General features: G+C 39.4%; 1 protein-coding gene across 2 annotated transcripts in view; it reads right to left on the bottom strand.

Annotated features, from left to right (window-relative positions):
- The window catches only part of WDR41 (WD repeat domain 41), a 42813-nt gene extending 20794 nt beyond the window's left edge, over positions 1–22019 (bottom strand). The window contains exons 1-8 of one of the 2 annotated variants that reach the window (XM_037902970.2): positions 21682–22019; positions 19361–19476; positions 11501–11549; positions 9375–9506; positions 8956–9018; positions 6866–6977; positions 3194–3256; positions 1403–1513 (exon numbers count right to left, since the gene is read on the bottom strand). In XM_037902970.2, coding sequence (XP_037758898.1) covers positions 1403–1513; positions 3194–3256; positions 6866–6977; positions 8956–9018; positions 9375–9506; positions 11501–11549; positions 19361–19476; positions 21682–21732 — 697 coding nt within the window. In that variant the 5' untranslated portion in view covers positions 21733–22019. The remainder of the gene's footprint in view (positions 1–1402; positions 1514–3193; positions 3257–6865; positions 6978–8955; positions 9019–9374; positions 9507–11500; positions 11550–19360; positions 19477–21681) is intronic. The other variant, XM_043547006.1, reaches the window with a different exon arrangement.
- Positions 22020–22769: the final 750 nt, after the last annotated feature.

Below are 22769 nucleotides of genomic sequence, written 5' to 3'. Positions count from 1 at the left end.
GCTGCTGGCTGTCTGCACCCCATTACAGGGAGGTGTAGTCAGTGGATTCTGAAGAGATCTACAGAGCCCCCAACATACAGTTAGGGAAAGCAGCCAGGATTGCCCAATATTTACAGGTAAATGTCCTGAGAGAAAGGAAAGATTACAGGAAGGAAAAAGGTGGTACCAGCAACCCAGAGATATCAGTGTTGAACAGTGTGTGTGTCCATGAAGGGGTGGGTTGTGGCAGCTGGTTTCCCCCACTCGTGGTTTTAGAGGGTGGGGCTGAGTTGTCTACCATGATCATCACATCATATACATAGAGCAGTTAGTGGGGTGCCTCTTTAAACCCAGCATTGTTCGGCTCCTGGGATCAGAACCAATGGAAAACTGCAGGGCGGGGGGGGCGGAAAAAAATCCCATAGCTCTTGCTATTCTAGAATCTAAGCTTTTATTTTCCCAGTTTTTCACCACATAGCACCAAAGAGGCCATGGTGCAATAACCCTGATGCAAGAAGCTGCTATGCCAAATCCATAGGAATCCTGGGCACAAGCAGACTTGTAGGGAAGGGCCAAAGGAGAGGGGGAGAAGCAGGAGAGAGTGTAGCAAGGCCAACATAGGGGCTTCTACAGCAGGGGCGAAGTTAGGGCAACTCTCAGGCCTACCCTACCCATCAGCAGGGGCTCTATCAGCTCCTGCAGCCTCTGTACAGAGAAGACACACACTAACTCATCTTGGTCCCTGTGCTGGTGGAGGGATGAATCTGGCTCAGACTCCCGAGCTGTTCGTTTGTTCAGATGGGTTTGCATTACTATTGAACATTAAGCCAATTTAAAGCAACGCTAAAATCACAACTTGATTTTTTTGTAAGATTTGAGTGTCCATAATGTGCTGCAAACTTTTTTTAAAAAGCAACATAACATTCCTTCAAACTTTGTAACTTCTATTATAACAACCTACCACAGTCATCTAAGTTAAGCAATTTTAGGAGGTCACAGAAGGGAATAATAGAATGGTGTTTGTAAACTTCCAATACAGCAATAGCAAAAAAAAAAAAAAAAAAAAAAACACAATACAAACCATGAATTGGAATTCTATTCCTGTCACTGACATTGGCTCCTCTGTGCCTTGGACTAGTCACAACCTATCTGGCTTAGCTTCCCTATCCATATAATAGCGATAATAGTACTTCCTTCACCGGGATGTTGTAAGGATGAGTTAGTGTTTGTGAAGTCCTTTGATATAAGAATTTCATAAGCATCACTACATATAGTTTTTAAATTTGACTATCTTCACAACTCCATTTGAGAGTTCCTCTAGCGGTTAGAAAGCTTTGTTCCAGTTATGTGTCTGGCCATATGCAAAACAAACTTTGTAGCTGAAAACATTCCACTAATAACCAGAAATACTAACTAGTCTTACCATTGACACTGACCAATGAGAGGATATTATCTTGATGGTCAACCAGGCGTTTTACTTCAAGGACATCCCAACCTTCAGAGCCCTCTGTGGAAACTACCAACCTAAAAATTACTTAAGACAGATGGACAAATTTTCTAAATAAGCATTATCGTTTGTATAGAGTAAAATGCAGCTCTGTTTAAATGAGGAACACAACTATGAATTAAGTATGCTTTAGATGACGCAATGCAGTATGTACTATACAGTTTAGGACAGTCTCTTTTGTGAGGGTTTCAAAGTGCTATGGGCTGCTATGCTCCAGCTATATATTTTTTACCTGCTTAGCAAGAGTTACGATACTTTGGTGGTGATGTAATATTGTACCTGGTCTCCTGCTAATTGGAGTGCTCTTCAGACTCTCACCTCTGAACACATTTGGAAGACACTATGTGCTGTGATCTTTTTTAAAAAAAAGACTCCTCATGGATGACAAACATGTAATCCTGTTATTTTACTTTGAGCTCTGAGAGTGTCTAGTTATGTGCTCTGGGTAATATTCCCTGGCTGGCACCTTGCACGCATGTTTTTATGATAAGCAGACTCTAGAGATGCCTAGAAAGGGTAAAGAGTCTGGATTGGGGGCTGGGGAGAAGTGAAAACAAAATGGAAGCTCAGATAATGAGTTCCAGAGCAAGGTTAAGGAGAAATTTGTCTCCTGTATTAGAACTAGGCACCAGGGGTACTAAGCTACCAAAACATATAGAGCTGCTACAACCAATGTGCACACATTTTGTTCTTAGAGAAGGAAACAAGTGGGAACTTGGTATAAAACAATGTTAAAATCAAAAGACCATGATTCATTATCATAAACTTGAATTAACTGTAAATCATAGGCCATTTACTAAGCCATATAGGAACCAAAATGGATCTGCACAACAATGGATATGGTACTACTTAGGTAATAAGACGCTGCGTCATGCTGAAATTTTAAAATGACTGAATGCAAGTAACTAAGTTATGAAAGAAAGAGACTAGATGCATCATTAAAAAAAATTTAAACTGGAAAAAAGTTAAGCAGCTTAATAAAATATCCACCCTTTAATTTATTTTCCATCTTGTTTTTGTAAACACAGCCGTTTTCTTTGATCCATTCACATCAGCCCCATTTCTCCCTCTTCCCCACCCCCAATCTGCCCGCTTACTCTTGACAGGATATTTTAGCTTTAGTTCAAAATACTTTTATCAGAAATGGTAAAATGCCACCTGATTCCTAATTTTGAAACACATAGTAAGCCAGAGAATCTCATCCCACCACAAAAGTGTTGCTGGGAGTGGCTGAGACATAACTTTGCAGAAAACAAGCAAAAGAAGTTTGTTTGTTTTTATTTTGTGGTTTTTTTGGTTTTAATAAAGTGCAGTGGCTGTCCAGTACTGCAGCTCCAATTGCATTTTACTACTTCACTTGCAAGGGGACCGGACATTGAGTGTTACTCTCTACCAAAAAGTTGAATCAGAAGCATTCTTAAAACACTAGTTTTATCAGTTGTAATATGAAGTGAAAAAAAAATTTTTTTTAAATAACATAGCCAGCAAGGCAGCCCAGATTGGGGAAACATGTAGGTAAGTATATATATTGGAAAAAACAAGGAAGGAGGGAGCTGATAGTGGCATCTGGCTCCAATTTTCCTAGACAGTTTTGATAAAATGCTTCAATCCATGTGTTCTTGCAAGCTAGACTTTTTCTTATATGCAGTAAACCTCTTGAATATTTTGAGGGTTGTGGGAAATTACGTTGAAATATAATATACTCACTCAACTCTTTGCCAACCGCTGCTGCAACGCAGTTTTTAGGCAATTCAACCAAAGCGCTGATAGCTTTAAAAACATCCATAAAGAAAGGGAAAAGGTTATTCTCCATACAAATATAATGCAGTTAAGAAATAGCCCTTGTTTCATCATTCTCAAAATTAGGGACTTTAATATAAGAAAGGTTAGTTCCACATTCTCAACACACAAATGAGAGGCAAATTGATATCGCGTATATACTGGCAACACAAATACACTGTTAAATATATTTTCTATGATTTATCAATTCATATGTATTTCAAAACATTTTAACAGTAGCTTTTTACAAACAATGTTCATGTTTAGTAAAGACAATGGGCTAGATTCTCACCTGGTGTAAATTAGCAAGTCTCCATTGGCTTTGATGGAGTTATGCCAATTTACACCTGCTGGCTCTCTAACCCAGTATGTTTTACTTCCTAACTTTTAAAAAAAAAGTTAGAGACAAAAAACAAGCATATTCTGCCACACTACACCATTCACATTATTTTAAACACTGTGGGCCTGATCGCCAGAGATGCCGAGTCCCACTGAAATTAAAGGGAGCTGCAACTCTACAGTGCCTTGGAAAAAATTAGGCAATATGACAAATCTCTTGTAACGAGGGATTTTGTCACCATTACAACTGTAAAATGACCTAAATGCTTGTAGTCTTGTGGAAACAGTTGGACAAATTTAGAACATGAGGGCATTCAGCACCTCATAGCATCAAACCCTTCCTCAGGAAACTGTCCCATAAACTAAGAACAGCAGTGGTTTGTGACTGTCCACCAGACAACACTATATATACTTTAACAGGTTTATAACTGTTGTTTTTATTAGCCCAATTACAAACTGTTGGCATTGTTTGTAGCTCTATGCTATACAGATATGATTGTGTGATTTGGGTGCATTTTTAATTTGCATTTCTTTTTATTGTATGTGCTGTATGTAAAATATAGCACAGCTGATTTTTATAGGTAGTATTGAGTCCACGAATAAGGTAAATCAATATATAGTTAGATTTGTATGCCTTTACTCCAAATTTCTATTTCACATTGTGTGTGTATACAGAGAGACACATACACACACACAGAAAGGCAGATAAAGCATATTTGTATAGATTTATCTATTCTAATTTTAAAGATCTAAGATTACACATACTTATGCAGAATAGCAACATACAGATAGATAGTACTCCTATAGCAATTAAGTTAGAATAGGTAAATTCATATAAATGCAGTGATTACATATACAGGACATTTTACATCCATATCTGCTCTCTCTCTCTCCAGATAAAATGGAGATTAGTGAGATTCTACTCTAATCTTCAAACCAACCTTATGAAGTAACTAGTATCTATCTCTTTCACATGGGGAAACTGAGGCACAAACATTTGTCCGAGACCACAGAAGGAGTCCATGTCAGACCTGGAACTAGAAGTCAAGAATTTCTCACTTCCAGTGCCATGCGTTAACTGCTACACTATCCCCAACTCCTAGCTTTTGAATTGTGTAATAAAACAAAGGCAGACCAGCTCAAGCATTAGGATAGGTGATGTTTCTCATATGAAAACTCAGCCTATCTTTGTGATCAGGCCACTGAGGCAATGTTTAAAGATGTAACTGTTACAATTGCAATGTATTTCATAGATACATTGGGGAAAATGAGTTCAATATTTACAGATATTGCTGCACCAGACCGTAGCTCTCAAGGTCCCAAATGTGTGACCCTTCTCCTCTTCCTCCCTCTATACCATTTCCTTGGGTGTTCTCACATCTTTGTAATGAGGACTCACAAATCTGCCTTCTCCCTCCTCAGCTGTCTCTCTACCTCCCTCCCTCACATCTTAGCCTGTCCCTCAGACATGTTCTCTTGGATATCTTACTATGAACTTAAATTTAACATTACATCTAATCCTTCCTCCCAAACCCTTCCCACTCCCTGCTTTTTCTGTCCCCATCAACAATATCACCATCTTCCCACTCAGGTCCATAACCTGGGAGTCACTGTCTAAGCCTTGCTTTCCCTTGGTTCACATATCCGAGGCTGTGTCCAAATATTGCATTTCTTCCTTCACAGTATTTCTAAAATCAGATATTCAGTTTCTATCTAAAACCTGTATACAAGTCCTCCTCCTCCTCCTATCAATTACTACCACTGTTTCCTATCTGGCTTCTGTATTTCCCCATCCCTCCACACCTGCTATGATCATCTTCCCGGCCATAGCTCTCCCTCTCTGAATCCCTTCACTGGCTTCCTCTGTCCCACCACATCAAGTTCAAAATCTTTGCCCCCACTTTCAGACCTCTGCTATGGTCTGATTCCAGCCTTGAGCGCTTATCTCCCACTGCTTCTCATCTTCTTCCATGCTGCCACTTATGTGTGAATGCCCATCCCAAACTGATCTCTCAGGCCACTGCTTCCTCCTCCTCCAAACCCCTCCACAAACAGCACTTCTTTTGTGCCATCTACATAAGAGGTCAAGGGGCAACTGGGTACAGGCATACATTTTCATATACTTTATTTTTTTCATAAGAAATGTATGTAATACACATTAAAATTGTGCATAGTTAATTGCATCCCCTTTGCCACATATCCTTCTTGTCCTCCAAGACTGTATGGGTGAAATCGCTGACTTTAATGGGGCCAGGATTTCACACAAGCTTTTTTGGGGTAGGTTTTACGTCATCTTATCCATTTGAATTGTAGCTAGGACAATGAGTTCCTAGTCTGAAGGGAGTTCTCTTAGGTGCTAGTGCAATATAAATAAGAACAACTAGCTTTACGCTGAGTGAAAGACACACAATGAGGTTCAGAGCAAACTGTTTGAAAGGCTGTACAACTATCTTTAACTTGCACAAAGTTCTCCAACATCTCCACTCCAGGAATAAATAGTAAAATACAAGCAGATTGTGAGGGCTGGAAGTAATACTAGGTCTGAAATGAGTGGCTTGCCTCAAAACTTGGAGGTAGGAGGTTAAATTGTGTATCTGTGTAATCCTCCTGTGTATATAGGGCTAAACTCTCTCTGGTCTCCTATTTTATGACAGGTATATGTAGCTATTTTGGCTCCAGCTGTGTACTGAAAAATTCCAGTATACTAGATGCCTTAAGAACATTGCTGTATTTTTTTAAGCTTTTACAAACATATTTAGATGATACCGTATTTTAATGCATTGATTTACTAATAGTTCAGAGCAGTATGAGTTTCTAAGTTCATTTCTGATTACATTTACTAATCCTATTCAAAGATTTCCTTTTGTTTATATAAAGGATTGAATCTTGTAATTAAAACCCTTGAACCTATGTACTTACAAAAAGTCTAGTTCCCTCACAGAGGTATAAATCACTAGGCTGTGGATCTGGCCCTCTGCAAGGGAAATGTATAAATCACTAGTTGAGGATCTAGTCCAGCAAGTCAAAGTTAATGTACAATTATTGAAACTTGACATTCTAAAATGCTTATAGCACAGGTTATAAGTATCCTTAATTCTGAAATGATTAAGTTGACATTTTTAAAACTAGACAGAGGGCAGCTTTAATATATAATGTTATCTTTAGAATTAAAGAGAATTTGCCAGGTTTCATTTTGCACCATTATACAAACCCATTTTACTTACACTTTATCTGCTATAATGAGCCATTTCCATTTTTTACCTGCATCGGTGAGATGACTGGTCTTACACAAGAGATCTAATTTTCTGTTCCAAACACATAGATCACTCCCTCCAGATAACCATACATCCAGTCTTTGAAGAACTGTCAAACACTGCAGAACAAAATCAGATATATGGCCCTTACAAAAGTTCTTTGGGGAATTTTGCAGTGAAATGATTCAGCTTTAGCTAGGTAAAATTGCAGGTACTATGAAATACATTAAACTCTCTTTCCTTCAGAATACAGAAATCACTTGTGAAATATCACTATTTTTACTAACAAGACTGTAGGGCCTGATTTCAGAGGGGTTCATCATCCAAAGATCTCACTGAAGGTACTGAAAGCCAGACCAAGGGTGAAATCCTGGCCCCACTGAAGTCAATTTCACAGTTTCAGATGTTTACATCTGAAATTTCACAGGGTTGTAGCCCTGAGGCTCCTGACCCAAAAGGGGGTTGTTGGGCCAGGGGTTTACAAGGCAATTGTAGGGGGGTCATGGGATTGCCACCCTTACTTCTGTGCTGCTGCTGGCATGGGTGCTGCCTTCAGAGCTGGGCAGCCGGAGAGCAGCAGCTGCTGGCCAGGCACCAAACTCTAAAGCCAGCATCACAGAGTGAGGGTTGCAGGGTATGGGGGGTGGATTCCCCTACATGTTTTTTCCTGGCAGCCTCCACTCAGGTCGGGGGCTGACAGCCACCCTCACTTCTGCGCGGCCTTCAGAGCTGAGCTCCCAGCCAGCACCAATGGAGCTTCCTGAGGCTGGGGGAGGTTCTTGGAGGTGGGTCTGACCCAGCTCTGGGAGCAGCTCCTACAGGGGAAGAGGCAGTACCGTCCCTCCCCAGCCTGAGCTGGGACTAGCAGCTAGAACCCAGTCCATGGTAGGAGGCCCCTCCCCTACAATAGCCAGCTTTCATAGGGGAGATCAGACTTCGCAGTTCATGGCACATGTTTCACGACTATGAATTTGGTAGGGCCCTCAATATAACTAATAATGCAGCTTGCCACTCCATATGGCTGGGAAGATTTTCTAGGGCTGTCATTTTTGGCTCTGCCCCTACCCGGCTACCCAACTGCAATACATCTATAATCGCATGGTTGGCTGAAGCACCTCATTTGGATCTCAAAGTCATCATGGAGCACTGGAAGTATCCACTCCTGGTAGCTGTGAAGCATGATCTCCTGGGGACAAAGTGACCTTTACACTCTACCTCAGGAATCTCTTAAAGCATGTAATGTGAGAGAGTTTTCACTTTTGTTTCTTAAGAAAGTCAATTATTTTGGTTTCTATGCAGTATTTGGGGCTTAAGATTACTAGTAAAATCGAGGTGTGATTTCTCTCCTTAAACAGAGCAAATTATTTCATTTATAAGTGGTGATTATTGGTGCATAGCATCTTACCGGAAATCTATTTATCATTTTCTTTATAGGTTTTGTTTTCTTTGTTCTTTACCAGATTTGCATCTGCAGGAGATGATTGAATTGTATTTGTGTGGAATGCTCAGGTTAGTTTAGTTTTTGAATGGGGTATGTTCTGGAATATGGATGTGGATAGGAGTGGGAATGTGGGGAGCTGATTTTTCTCTTGAACTGATCTAAATCAAGAACCAGTCCACTGGTCTAGCATAATGAGCTGTGTCTAGCATAATGACTGCATGCCAAACAACTGAACATGAACACAATTTTCCTGAGGAACACAAGTCGGAAAAGGGAAATGGCAATTGTAAACCGTTTATAACTGAACCAAACTTGAACAGCCCCAAAGCTTTATCCCTGTCCCATTTGAAAGATCTGATGCAACCAATGGTGTTAGAAAGTCCCCAAAAAAGTGACAATCTTTTATAATGGAATAAATAAAATTGTTGCTCCCAGCTACTTCCTTTTATTAAAACCTTTGTCAGTACCTAGATCTCAGTCGCTCCGCTACCTTTGAAGTAAGTGGTCTTAGCTAATTAAAAGGTAGGTTATTCATTTTAAAATATTCTGTCTTCACATATCTCACACTAGCTTTCACTACAGGTGTATTTTTTATTTATTTATATATATTTATATGTATTGTTTATTTATACACACACACTTGGACTTTTCTTTACCTTTACAGTGGAATGGAAGCATGACACTTTCTGAACTTGCCTGCCACTATTGCAATCCCATTCCTGAATTCATTTATTAAGGAAACACAAAAGGTCATAACATGTTTCTATGTTTAGTTTATAATTAGATGACAGGGTTTGAGAAATAAAAATGTAGAAACACATGGGTTTTCTAAATACTAACATCTTCAAAATTTGGACACTTAGTGTCATTTCAAACACTTGTTTGTTACATATTCATTGTTTTTGTGATAGGGACCATGTCTACTGTGTATTTGAACAGAGGCTAGCACAACCGAGCCCCAGCCTTGACAAAGGCCTTTGGGTCCTACTAAAATATAAACAGTTGCCACCCACTCTGCTGCCTGGCTCATTGTTCCCTTTAAAATCAGTTGAATCTTCCTAAGATTTAAGGATACAATCACTGTCCTATCAGCAGATGCTGTTAAGATCAAATGATTTTTTTCTTCATAAGCACCAGATGAAGGAAATGCTGCAATAGCTGTAATTTTGTGCGTGTGTCCATGTAGCTCAAATAACTTTTCTCCAGTCTGGAAAAAAAAAAATACAGCACATTAAGGGTAACATTTTCAAAATCCACTAAATCCCAGTGAGACCTAGGTGCCTAAGTGACTTCTGAAAATGGGGACTTTAGGAGTCTGTCATTTAGGTGCTATTGAAAATGTTACCAAGATTTATTATACCTAAAAAACCTGTTACTATGAATAGAGGGGGATACTATGAAAGATCTATACATTTAATAACTGGAAACCACTTGAGCACCAGTTTTTAAGATGAATATTTCAGAATTTAACTTATGTATTTTAATGGTTTCATTTTTAGCTTAAATATTAGCCAATTTACTTCATTTATACCCTATTGACATCACTTTATTTCTCATTTGCTGGCAAAACAAAATCTGAAGGGTTATTTTAAAAAATAAAACCATTTGACTTACTTGAAACTACCTTTATCAATAAGAGTATCTGACTTAACATTTACTGTATGAAACTCAGTATTGTATCTATTGTCTACACCCATAACATGAGACCGTTTTAGCTTTACTACCTAGCATGAAAGTTAATTAGGGATGCAGACAGTTGAAATTGCACACTTGTGGATTAACAATATCTTATTTTGGTTTTTTATTAAATACAAGAGTCATTTCAAGCATGTAAGTGTGCAGGAGTCGAAAAATAGAACTCTAAAGTTGGACACCCACAAATTTTACATCCGTAAATGATTTGTGTGCATTTTCACATACATTTCTCGAATACTGATTCTCTCACACACAATTTTCTGTTTCATATTAGAGGGTTATGAAATGTCTTCCATAAGAAATATTATGCTTAACTGAAACTCTTCAGAAAAGAAGGAAGGAAAGTTACAAGTTCCCCTGTTCCTATTTTAAGTTACACTATTGTAAATGTTATGTATAACTTTTTTCAAAAGGTCTTCATAAAAAGTTTAGTCTCTGAGATTTCTCTCTGCCTCACTTGAAGCTTAACATTCAGACTTTAGACCGTTCACTGATCTGCCCTTCAGCCTAGTAAATATCTAAGTTACTTATAAGGCATCCTCCTCTAAAACAATTCTAACAGGTAACCTGCAAGATACTCACCTTTTTTTTTTATAAGATTGTATAGGGAGAAAACAGCATGTTTATTATTGGAAGTATCACCTCTAAAATGCAATATTGCTGTGACAAGTGTTACATTCAACAAAATACTTTTAAAAGCTGGAGTGAGACCAGTATCATGGCAAGCAACTAAGAGCTCTTTCCTTCTTACTAATTCCATGGAAGTGACACTGAAGTCAGTTCTTGTATTAGGCTGCAAAGATTTGCACATGTGCTTAACTTTACACTATGAGTAGCCCCATTTTAATTAATGGGAGTAGGCAGACTGCAAAAAGTTACACGCATGCATAAGCAGGGCTTAACTTGTGCCAAGACTTCCAGGACTGAGCCCTGGCACCTCTAGGCTTGGTAGTTCATAATAACCTGGCACCTCTGGGCTGGCAGTGTCAGTTATGAAAATTAAAAAAAAAAAAATTGCTTGAGCCCAGTACCTCCTTCATTACAAATTAAACACTGTGCATAAGTCTTTGCAGGACTGGGGCCTCACCATGTTGTCTGATATTGAGAGGTTCAGCAATCAACATCTTAGCAGCTACTGAAAACATTTTAACTTGTGCTTCCAATACTTCATCTTGCACTGAATATTTTCATACACATTTTTACGTCTCTTTTCAGACACTCAGTTTCACATCCTACTTCTCTGAAGCTGAAACATCCTTGAATTGGTTTTTATTTTTGTTCTATCAGACATGTCTATAAAACTCAACTTATTTGTACTGTGCTAAGACTCTCTTGGACTGATTCTGCCCTTGCACCAATTTTACATTATGCTAGACACAGCTCAACTAAACTTCAATGGGCTGATTCTTGATTTAGATCAGTTCAAGAGCAAAATCAGCTCCCCACATTCCCACTCCTGTCCACATCCTTATTACAGAACAAACCCCATTCAAAAACTAAACTAACCTGAGCATTCCACAGAAATACAATTCCATCATCTCCTGCAGATGCAAATCTGATAAAGAACAAAGAAAACAAAACCGGTAAAGAAAATGATAAATAGATTTCCAGTATGACGCTATGCACCAATAATCACTACTTAAACAGAGCAAATTATTTCATTTATAAGGAGAGAAATCACACTTCAGTTTTACTCGTAATCTGATGCATAAAAAGGTACCTTTTAAGCTCCAAATACTGCATAGAAACCAAAATCATTGACTTGCTTAATAAACAAAAGTGAAAACTTTCTCACATTACATGCTTTAATATTCTCATTGTTGAGAATATTATTTAATGTGTTCTAAGCATTTTGTCACTATTCCCAATAGTAGCCTGTACTACAGAATCCAGTCTTCTTACTGCTTAGGTTTAATATTGGGGATGGTGGAGGAGAGGGGGGAGGTCATATCCAATAAAGCCAAATCCTAGTCTATTAGCGTTCTTATCTAGCCAAGTAATTTAGAGAGCACTACATAACAAGTTACACAGCATGAGGATTAAAGTCAGGCCAGGCATACAGGAATATTACAACTTTTTTTTTTTAAACTGACTTTACAAAAGAACTCACAAGGGGATTGTATGTATGCTGCTATGCATAACACCTGCTGAAACCCAGCTAAAGGTCGTACCCTGCATCTACATTAGGAAAAAACAGCTAAGTTTTGGTTCTGTTTTACCTAAATCCAAATAAATTTGACCTGTTTCCTTACCGAGAGAGCACCTCAGTAAACATGCCTAAGCCCTGTCTACATTAGCAGTTTACTGTCAGGGAGCTGCACTATTGCTAGAGAGTGAGTTTTCCTAGTATCGATGCACCCTGTTTAAGGAAAGTGGCCAATCTCCGGCGACTGAAAACAGAAATGATATGATCTGAAGACATCTGCATCTGGCTCTTGACTGGGGAGTTAAAAGTAGTTAAAAGCTACATTTTAACTTTTAGTTGTTCTAGGCCACAGCCCAGGATTAAACACAACTAAGCAACAAATGTGTCCTTGCACAAATGTTTCTGTAGTGTTTTTACACTACAACTTGAAGTCCTCTCAAAAAGAGTAAAAAAACCTAAAAGGTGATAGTGGTGAGAGATGGAGAAAGGAGGAAAGGAATTATAACCCCAGAACTTGATCATACTAAAATCACAGTCATTTTGGGTGCATTTAGCCACCATTTGTTAAAAGCAGAACACCACATAGCTAGGAATAATGGTCAGGGCTTTCATAGGCAAGGCCAAATTGCTGCAGTTGCAGCTTTGCTAATCAAAATTTTAAAAATTAACAAACCATAAAAAATAGGGGTATTTAGAACCAAGGTTGCTAACAAGATTTTTATCATGACTAAAAATATTAAAAATCCTTTGCTAATAAAAAATAACCAATTTGTTAAAACTTAAAAAATTGGTAACCCAGTAAGGCTTATTATAAATTCTCTTTTATAAAATGTAGCTATAAAAATTCTGTAAAAATAAACACCACTGAGCAGTCTGAGGGAGCTTTTCTTCAGGCAAAGAGGTGTCACCTCCTTGCCTGAACAGCTGTATGGAAGAAGGCCCCCTGGAAGCCTGGCTGGTGATCACTCAAACCCAAAGTCTGAGATGGTTAACTATGCTTGGCGTGCTCTGAACTTATTGCTATAGTGCATATATGTGGGCGCTTAAGACCTAATAAAGTAGTTTTAGGTAAAAGCACTCTGATTTGTATCAGTCCTTTATCAAACGGAAGAGCTGTGTCCCCATTAACTTATTCCTGACACTGCTAAGTTAAGTTACCACTGTTTTGGATTCAGAATACCCTGGGTAACAGTGGTGGAAAGGAGGGGACAGTCAGTACAGTTTGTAGTGCAATAGGGAGGAGACAGCAGAGCAGGGTTGCAACCTGTAAATTTCCATATTGTAATCCGCAAGTTGATTTACGGATACATTCCATTTCTGGGGCTCAGGCTGGTAGCCTGGTCAAGTAAGAAAATGTCAAAAAAAAAAAAAAAAAAAAAAAAACAATTTAAAAAAAAATTAGATAACAGCTTTTGACAAATTTTGTACAAAAATATGGTAATGGACCCTGGAACCTTCACTCATGCTGGGGCATTCCTATAGCTCTAAGTAAATGGTTTCAATAATAAATAAATAAAATAGATCAGTTAAAGGCGAGACTAAAGGACTTAGAGAAGTACAGAGTCCACACACAAGAAAGGAAATAGCCTAAAAGCAGAATCAGACACCCTTTGGGCTACCACCCTGATTCAGACAGCACAAACAGTGACACTGCACAAGCAAGTATGTGACCAAGAGAAAGAAGTTGGAACAGGAAGTATCTGAGTTGCAAAAGCAAACTAATAGAAGCAAAGTTAGAGCCTTACTGAAGGAATCCCAGGATAAGACCCAGAGACAAAGTTGTGCTCTCAGAGAAGAAGGCAATAGACACTGTGATTAGAGAAAGCCGTAGCTTGGGGGAGGGAATGTGTCAGAGGAGGACCCTGATTTGTATCCTGGTTGTAATTACGAGAGGAATAATCCCCTTATAATGACTGAACAAACTTTTCGCAGTGGAGTTTTAGGACCAAAATGTCTGCTAATGCGAGATTTATAATTACTTTTTAGGGTGGGGTTCAGTTTAATTACCAATTGCTTTTTTTAATATTGGTTTGAATTATATATGCCCTGACTAAATTGGTAAAGGAGGGCTTTAAAATGCATAATTTTAGGCCATTTATTTTATGGGGGTTTTGGAGAAGCCATTTTTGTTATATTGGGCTGTATATTAACCATTTTATTAAGGCATTTAATTATTAAATTATTAAATATTGTATTTTTCCTAAATTTTTTGAATGCCTTTGAACTGCAGGGCAAAATCTCCCATTCACCTTCTGGTGCTATTGTTTGTAGCCTTGCCTCCCCCAGACTTTTTTGCCCACTGTTTGGGGTGTAAGGAATTCTTTTAGCTTAAAATTTATTTGTTTTTCCCCTGGTGCTGTCCACTTAGGCATGTCAGTCCATAAATGAACACATTTGGGCTTACTACAATTACATAACAGCCTGTCAGTTCCCACCCAGCGAGAACCATATGCACTTGGGTAGTTTCCAATTTCCCCCCATGAACAAATCCACTCCCCCCACTATTCCCTGGTGTATAGATAAGGATGGTGGTATTGCCACTGAAGTGGTAAGGATTCCTTAGTCACCAGCATAGACTATTTGCAACCCAAACCATAACACTGCCAGTTCTCGCTCATATCCATGCTCAGATTTACTTTAAGTTCAAGCCTTTTAAATTTTACTGAAGTGGGGTCATATTCGTCCAAAAGGCCTAAAAGAGTGATCCGTTTTTCTGGGACGTTGGGATTAGTAGTGATGTCAAGGGTATTATTTACTTTACATTTTATTGCTGTTTATGGGACATATCCCCATGCCTTGAACACAACAGGTTTCAGATTTACACCACCAAAGGAGCAGGTCTGCAATCCAAACACCAACAAAAGCAGTATACAGGAGAACACTGTTTCCAAAAAAATTTAGCACTTACGTGGCTAATTATTTAAAACACAAGGCAATACAAACTTCCCCTCCCTATATAGCAGGAGGCACCACTGGATATTTAAGCTAAACTTATTTGTTTTTATCTAGATGTATTGGGTTTGATGAGGGTTTTTTTGGGGGGTAGAGGGCTTTTGAACTTTGTGCTTTGAGCCCCCACTTGGGGCTCAGCAAATTCATCAGCACTAATTTTGCTTAGGACTTGCTAGGGCTGGACACATGACTGTTGTTAATTTTGCTAGTGAGTATGTATTTTATCCGAAAGTAGTAGGCACCAGATATTCCCAATGCTGCAAAGCCCAAACTAGTGCTGAAACCACCTTTTCACAGGGGGTGAATTCCCTCTTTACCTCACTGGAAGATTAGAAGACATATGCCACAGGGCAGAGCCCTGTATCATGGTTCTGACTTAGTACAGCTCCCATCCCCCTCCCAGTAGTTGCCAGTTGCAGCACAAACAGGTGTCCCACCAGGGGATATGCAAAGGCTGGAGTTTGAGCTAAAGCTTATTTTAATTGAACCATGGCTTCCTGCTGTTGAGAGCCCCATACCCACTCTACTCCCTTCCTTAACCATTAGGAAATACGGCACTGGTGCTTTACGTGTTGTAACTATTGTGCTGATAAAACTCCAGTGCTATAAATTTTGGGGCTTTCAGTATGCACTCCATTATTTTTTTTTTTAAATTAGACTGAGTACAGACTGTAGACTCACCTGCGAATTTCACAAGAAAATTCACCATCTACTCTTGTGTCCTGTATCTAGTACAGGTCATTATCAGAGTTTTCAGAGGAAAGTACAAGGAACTCCATAATGGACAAATAGGGAATAACCTGCCTATAGAGGAAGTTTCTTTCTAATTCTAGACACTAGTGGTTCATTTATATTTTAAATATGGAGGAGTTCTATCCCTTCTAAACTTTTACCCAATAATATGAATGTTCTAATTATCCATAAAACTATCATCTTTATTTAATCCTAATCCATTTTTAGCCATTTTGATATCCTGCCACAAGGTAAGTCTATGTTGCCTTTCAAACTTAAACATTTTCTTGCTCTTGTATTAGACAGTCAGTAAGTAGACCTAATGTAGCTTCTCCTTACCATCATTTGATATACCTCTATCAAGTCCCTCTTCATCTCCTGTCTTAAGTGAACAGACAATCTTTTCAATTTCCCCTCATTTGGAAGTCTTTCCATGCCTCTACTAATGTTGGTTTCCCACTTTTGGGTACCTTCTATTTCTGCTATATCTTGTTTAAGATGGGGTGGCCAGAACCAAACACAACAGTCAGCCACTCACATTTTGGACATGAACACTTTAAATGTGGAAACCTACCCTTCAATTAAATGATGGGACACTGACACTTGAGCAAAGATCTGAAAAGAAACCTGACCTTTGAAGGAGAAGGCATGTGTACTTCATCAAATACAAGATGTACAGTGTTGTTGTTTTTTTAAAGATTTATTTTTAAATATAAAGATATCTGTAGGATGGCTGGTTCTACAGTATACATTTCGTTCACCAAGCTGGAGTTTCATGGGTCACCTGATTCTTTTCCAGTCATGATCACCATCCTCTATAACCTTGTCTGCTTCCTGGAGGAGCAAGGAATGGTCAAATGAGCAACAAAGAAAGCTATTCTTAAAATGTGTTATGAACTCAGTTTAGTTTAATATGTCAAATGCTAGGGTATTACATGCAATTTTATCAGTCCATTTTTTGGAAGACTCTTGCTGAGGCTTACCCTTCTTTAGTGATCTTCCAATCAATATGACCCTCACTTCATGTTCAAAAAATAAGAAAGAAACAAAGAAAAAAGCAGCTGTCTGTTAGGTTGATACAGGATTTATTTAGTATCTTCAAAAACCAATCTGAGAAAATTTTCCACTCACTGGTTTTAGCCGAGCCACTGAGAAAACAAGAAAATCCTTCTGCAAAATTCTCAATAAGATGATATTATCTAAAGACCTGAAGCGTGAAGCCTGGCTTACAACAGTTAACAAAAAAACACAATGGGATAGCTTCAAAAACTAAATAAAAACATTTCAGAAACTGAATAGCAATACTAATTTTATTGGGGGAAGGGGGGAAAGCAGGTGAAAAATTTTCAGCTGTTTAACAACTACTATACTCATGCTAAATAAAAAAAATGAAATAACTATCCATTGACACAAACTATTCTGAACAGTTCAAACTCAGAATATTAAACACCTATAAGATACTAATGTAACTTATTTCTTATCCATATCTGATTTATCCTGTCCTCCAACTTACTAGTCCATCTGTTTTTTACATTGATTATTATTTGTTTAGTACCGCAATGTGTTTGATACAGTACAATGAAGACAGTCCTCTCCTGAAGTAATAGAGGATTTGTTAGCATCAGCAGATGCCTCTACTCTGCCTCAGGATGCTCCAACATTTCTACTATAAAGCCAGAGTTTCAAAGATTAATGAGATCTATTCAGTGTACATATTCTGAAAATATGTACTGTGAAGAAATATTAAAATAACTAGTCTGAAATTGCTGTAATGACTATCCAAATCACCAGAAAAGAACCTTACGGTTTTATTTGAATCTTTGTGGCCTAATTTTAATGCTACTTAGAAAAATCAATCATAAGCTGCATGTACTTCCTTATCTATAATAGTTCTAACACATGCTTAATTTAAACATGTATCCTGCAGACCTAAAGAATTTTGTCCCTTTTGTAAATATTTTCAAAATTGTCAATTCTGTGAAACTGCGGCAAGCATAAGAGATCGTGGGAATTCCACATTTGGATGAATGCAGCTGCCTGATCAGCAGACACTAGGCGGGAGAGAGTCTTCCCCCAACAAAGTGCCTGTACCCTTGAAAGTGCACTGAGCTTAGAGAAGGCCAGGAGCTGAAATCTCACCTCTGCTGCTTGCTATTTTAGATTTCTAGGCACTTTGCAACCCTTATTATTGAACAAAGCTTCAAAGCTCTACCCTAAAAGGCAGTCAAGTATTATTTCCCCTATTGCACAAATTTAACTGAGAGATGGTACAAGATCACTTCAGGCAAAGGTGGGAATAAAAGCCAGGTCTCCAAAATGTCAGTGCCAAATCTTTCACTCACCCACACTGCCTTCAGAATGACCATGCCAAGTCAGTGTGCATGCCTCTCTGGTCTGTAACCACTGGTCTAACCATGAGACGACACTCTCTTCCTAGACTTCACCCCAAACAGTTAGACGAGGTTATAAGTAAATTAGAACTGGACTGATAATGAAAGCATTGGGGAGTACATGAATGAAGGCATGAAGCTGAGAATGAGAAGAGGAAAAAGGATTGGGAGATGCAGAGGGAGTTGAGAACAGAGGCAGGAAGAAATCAGAGGAGACCAGGGATGAGGAGGTTATGTAGGACTTTGAAAGGGGCTTCTAGCTCCTTGTGGAGCTAGAATGAGGTACTGAAAAAGGAAACCACTGACAGCTTGCTGGGTAAAGATGACAATGGTCAGAGCAGTGGGAGAGGAAGACTATTTTGGCAGCAGCATTTTGAATTGACTGATGGGGTGAAACGGTGAGAAGCTAGAAAGGAAGTAATCCTTGCAGTAACCAAAACTAAATAATGATGAACCTAAGTTTCGACAGTGGGTACAGCGAGAAATAGATGGATTTAGGCAATACTAAAATTAGGAAATATGGAAGACTTCCAAAGAGACCAATATAGTTGGAGAAGGAAAGAGGTTGTGGGCCTAGGAGACAGGGAGGGTATGATAACAAAGGAAAGGCAAATAATTCATTTTCAGATAAATCCATTTTGAATGGACAGTGGGACATCTTAAAGATGTTGAAGTACTGTGTACCGTTTGGAGTATCTGATTACAAAGAGGATACTAGAGAATTGGAAAAGGTACAGAAAGGGGCAGCAATAATGTGAAAGGCAATCCCAGGATCTGTGTGCTTTACAGATCACATAACACCCTCTAAAATAAGGAAGCATTAGCCCCATTTTACAGGAACCTGAGGCACAGATAGTTCCTCTTTGACCTTGGTCAAGCCACATAATCTGTGTGGCAATTATAGGAGCAGATCCAGAAACCTGAATGCTCAAGAAGCAAAAGTTGCAGGAGAATGTTTAAATTTCAGTGAAATCACTTTTTGCTTTGAATGTAATGTTTTACTGAACATATTTGCATTAATTTAGATCTAAATTACCTGATATTTAATTTCTGGCAGAAAAATTATCAAAATATTTCTTAATTTTCATGGACTTCCACTTATGTATTCCTTTGGATGTAATACAATAATTTGAAAAAATCTCTTACCTGCAATCATCTATTTGTACTAGAAATCTCACTATATCATGATGACCTTTCAGTACAAGGAGCTCAGTATAGGGATTCTGTATTTGTTCTTCACCTAAGCTCTGCACGGACGATTTCTAAAAATCCATCAAGAGAAATCAATCATGAATACCTCAATTTGTATGTATATAATTCATTTTTTATTGTTTTCAGTCATATCTAGCATAGTGTGTGTATAAAATACATTCACAAATAGATCATTCATATATATAAAACTTATCCCCAAACATGAATTTAACATAACTATCTGTTCCCTTAATGGAAATTATAACAAGGGATTCCCTCCTATTTACTTAAATTAGGTAGATTATAATATGGAATGTACTTTGAGTTACTGTACAACATTTAAACTGCTTTAAAAAAACCTAATAAGCAACAGTCCCTTATTGTTTTAGACATGATCTTGAATAACTAAAGAAAGCAACTGGTTAACAGCTATGGTCTGGTTTCAGAGTGGTAGCCGTGTTAGTCTGTATCAGCAAAAACAGCGAGGAGTCCTTGTGGCACCTTAGAGACTAACAAATTTATTTGGGCATAAGCTTTCGTGGGCTAGAACCCACTTCATCAGATGCATGGAGTGAAAATACAGGAGCAGGTATAAATAAATGAAATGATGGGGGTTGCTTTACCAAGTGTCTGGAATTCTCTTCCTGTCCTAATAAACTACACCTTTAAATTTCTCATTAAACTGCCTTTTTTCTGAGGTCTGTCAACCCTATATGATGTCCCCTCTTACCAATAGTTTCATTTTAAAAATTGACAGACAAGTTTAAAACAAACAAGAAGAAATGCTTTTAGACATGCAATACAGGTTATCCCTTGTGACCTTATCGCAAGACATTAAGGCCAATAGTTTAGTAAGATTCAAAAAAGGCTCAATTTCTATTGAATAGCATCTGCAGTTACGCCATCTGGGGTAATTACAAGGGCTATCACTTATGCTCATGAAATAAGCTGATCACCAGCCAGGGTCAGCAAGACACTTCCTCCATAGCATACTATTGCATTACTAGATGCACGATGTTGATGGCAGTTCTCTAACTTTTCCTAGTATAAGCTACTGAGAGCCACTGGCTTGCTTCAGTATGGCAATTCTTGTGCTTCAAGCTTCCACCATTTTTGGAACAACTCAGTAGTGTACAATTCTTGTTTTAACAGGTGTCATTGCTAGATACCTTGAAACGTGATGGCAACTCAGTGACAGAGTACTCTCACAGTTACAGCTTAATTTTACGAGCAAATGTCAACATCTTCATACCTTCAGGACTGTCTCAATGTTCTTTTGAGACTCCGAAAGGACATATTATTTTGCAGCAGCACTAAAACATCTACTGGACAGACTGTGTAGCTTCGCTAGATAGCTATCTTTGTCACAGACCAATCACATGACTTGCCCGAGGTCACTTGGCAGCACCAGGAATAGAGCCGAGGTCTCCCAATCCAGTCCTCTATCCTTTGGACCACAGATTTAAGATTTCTACAGACCTGAGACTCGAGACGCTGTCTCACCTTCCTTATGGCCATGGTTAGTATTAAAACTGCAACACAATCACTGAATAACACCCAATCAGGGCTCAGATTTGGGTGGAGGGATATGGAGCAATACACCATACTAAACCATCTTAAGCTGCCATTTTGCAATCCCCAATTTTTCATTTTTTTAAAATCAAGTCTCTGCCCTTTGAAGGTTTTCTGTGCAAGTACTAGGCCATTTCCAAGCTCCATCCCTAAAATCTCATTGAGATGCCAAAAATAAGCAGTAGATTGTTTTCTTGACAATCTAAGGTGCTTTACTGGGCTTCTTGGGTTTGATACCTGCCTCAGTGAGGTTTGACTATACCAGGGGTTCTCAAACTGGGGGGCAGGACCCCTCAGGGGGTTGCAAGCTGGCAGCCTCCACCCCAAACCCCGCTTTGCTTTCAACATTTTAATGGTGCTAAACATATATTAGAAAGTGTTTTTAATTTATGGGGGTGGAGCTGCACTCAGAGGCTTGCTATGTGAAAGGGGTCACCAGTACGAAAGTTTGAGAGCCACTGTGCTATACCCATGGGCTCTGCTGGGTTTCTTAGACTTGGCTCCTTCTTGAGTGGAGAAAAACATTAAGGGCTAGACCCTTCCAACTGCCCCTCCCCCAGCCCTTCGCCCCCTCCCCGCCCTGCCTGCTCCTGGCCCCGCCCCTTCGCCCCGCCCCCTATCCCACCCGTCTTCAGTTCACGCGCACGCTCTGGTCCCTCCTCCCAGGGGCAGGGGCAGGGGCAGGGGCGGGGCTGCTGCTTTACCTCGGAGAGTCCCTGCGGCTCCCGCCCGCCTCCCATCAGCCATCGCAGCATCGGGAGTCCAGCCGGGCCGGAGTGAAATCAGCGCCTGGGGAGGGGCAGCTCGCCCGAACAGCGCCCTGACACTTCGATGTTGTCCCTCGCTGCCTCCCGTACGTGGGGTTGGCAGCGTCCAGGAGCAAAGTGGCTTCCGCGCGCCGCCCCCCGGCACCACCTCGAGCTTGGGGAAAAGTCCTTATTAATCGAAATCGCACCGCGGCCGAAGCTCCGTGGCTTCCGGTGGCGTCTGCCGCGCTTAGCTCCAGAGCCAGGCAAAGGGCTAAGAGTGCCGAGCAACTGATCAGCCCATTGCTCCATTGTTCCCTCTTATTCGGCTCCTCTCCAAGCTAACTAATCTACATCTTTTCACACTCTCTTCATACAAGACTTTTTTCGGGCCCTTGATCATTCTCATCACCTTCTCTGAACCCCCCGCCCTTTATTTCTGGAATATGCTGGGGGTGAATTATACTGCACACACTCTTCCAAATGAGGCCACACCATTGATTTATGTAAAGGCGCATTTTGTGTATTGTATGGTGTCAAGTATCGCGGTAGCCGTGTTAGTCTATCCACAGAAACAGCAAGGAGTCCAGTGGCACCTTAAAGACGTAACAGATTTATTTGGGCATAAGCTTTTGTGGGTAAAAAACCCACTTCTTCAGCTGCATGGAGTGAAAATTACAGATGCAGGCATTATACCGTGACACATGAAGAGAAGGGAGTTACCTCACAAGTGGAGAACCAGTGTCTCTTCACGTGTCATTATGTAATGCCTGCATCTGTAATTTTCACTCCATGCATCTGAAGAAGTGTTTTTTTACCCACAAAAGCATATGCCCAGATAAATCTGTTAGTCTTTAAGGTGCCACCGGACCCCTTTCCTTACGTATCCTAACATCTTGACTGCAGGTGTGCATTGAGCAGAGGTTTTCACTGAACTGTCTACAGTGACATAACAAATCCCCTTCTTGAATTTTACCATTCATTTAGGCACCTGTAAGGGGTTTGAGTAATTTAATTTTTTCCTCCAATGTGCATACTTTGCATTT

Source organism: Chelonia mydas, chromosome 5 (genome assembly GCF_015237465.2).
Source record: "Chelonia mydas isolate rCheMyd1 chromosome 5, rCheMyd1.pri.v2, whole genome shotgun sequence".
Lineage (NCBI taxonomy): Eukaryota > Metazoa > Chordata > Testudines > Cheloniidae > Chelonia > Chelonia mydas.
The sequence above is the reverse complement of the archived record's forward strand: the minus strand, read 5'-3'. Positions and strand labels throughout refer to the sequence as shown.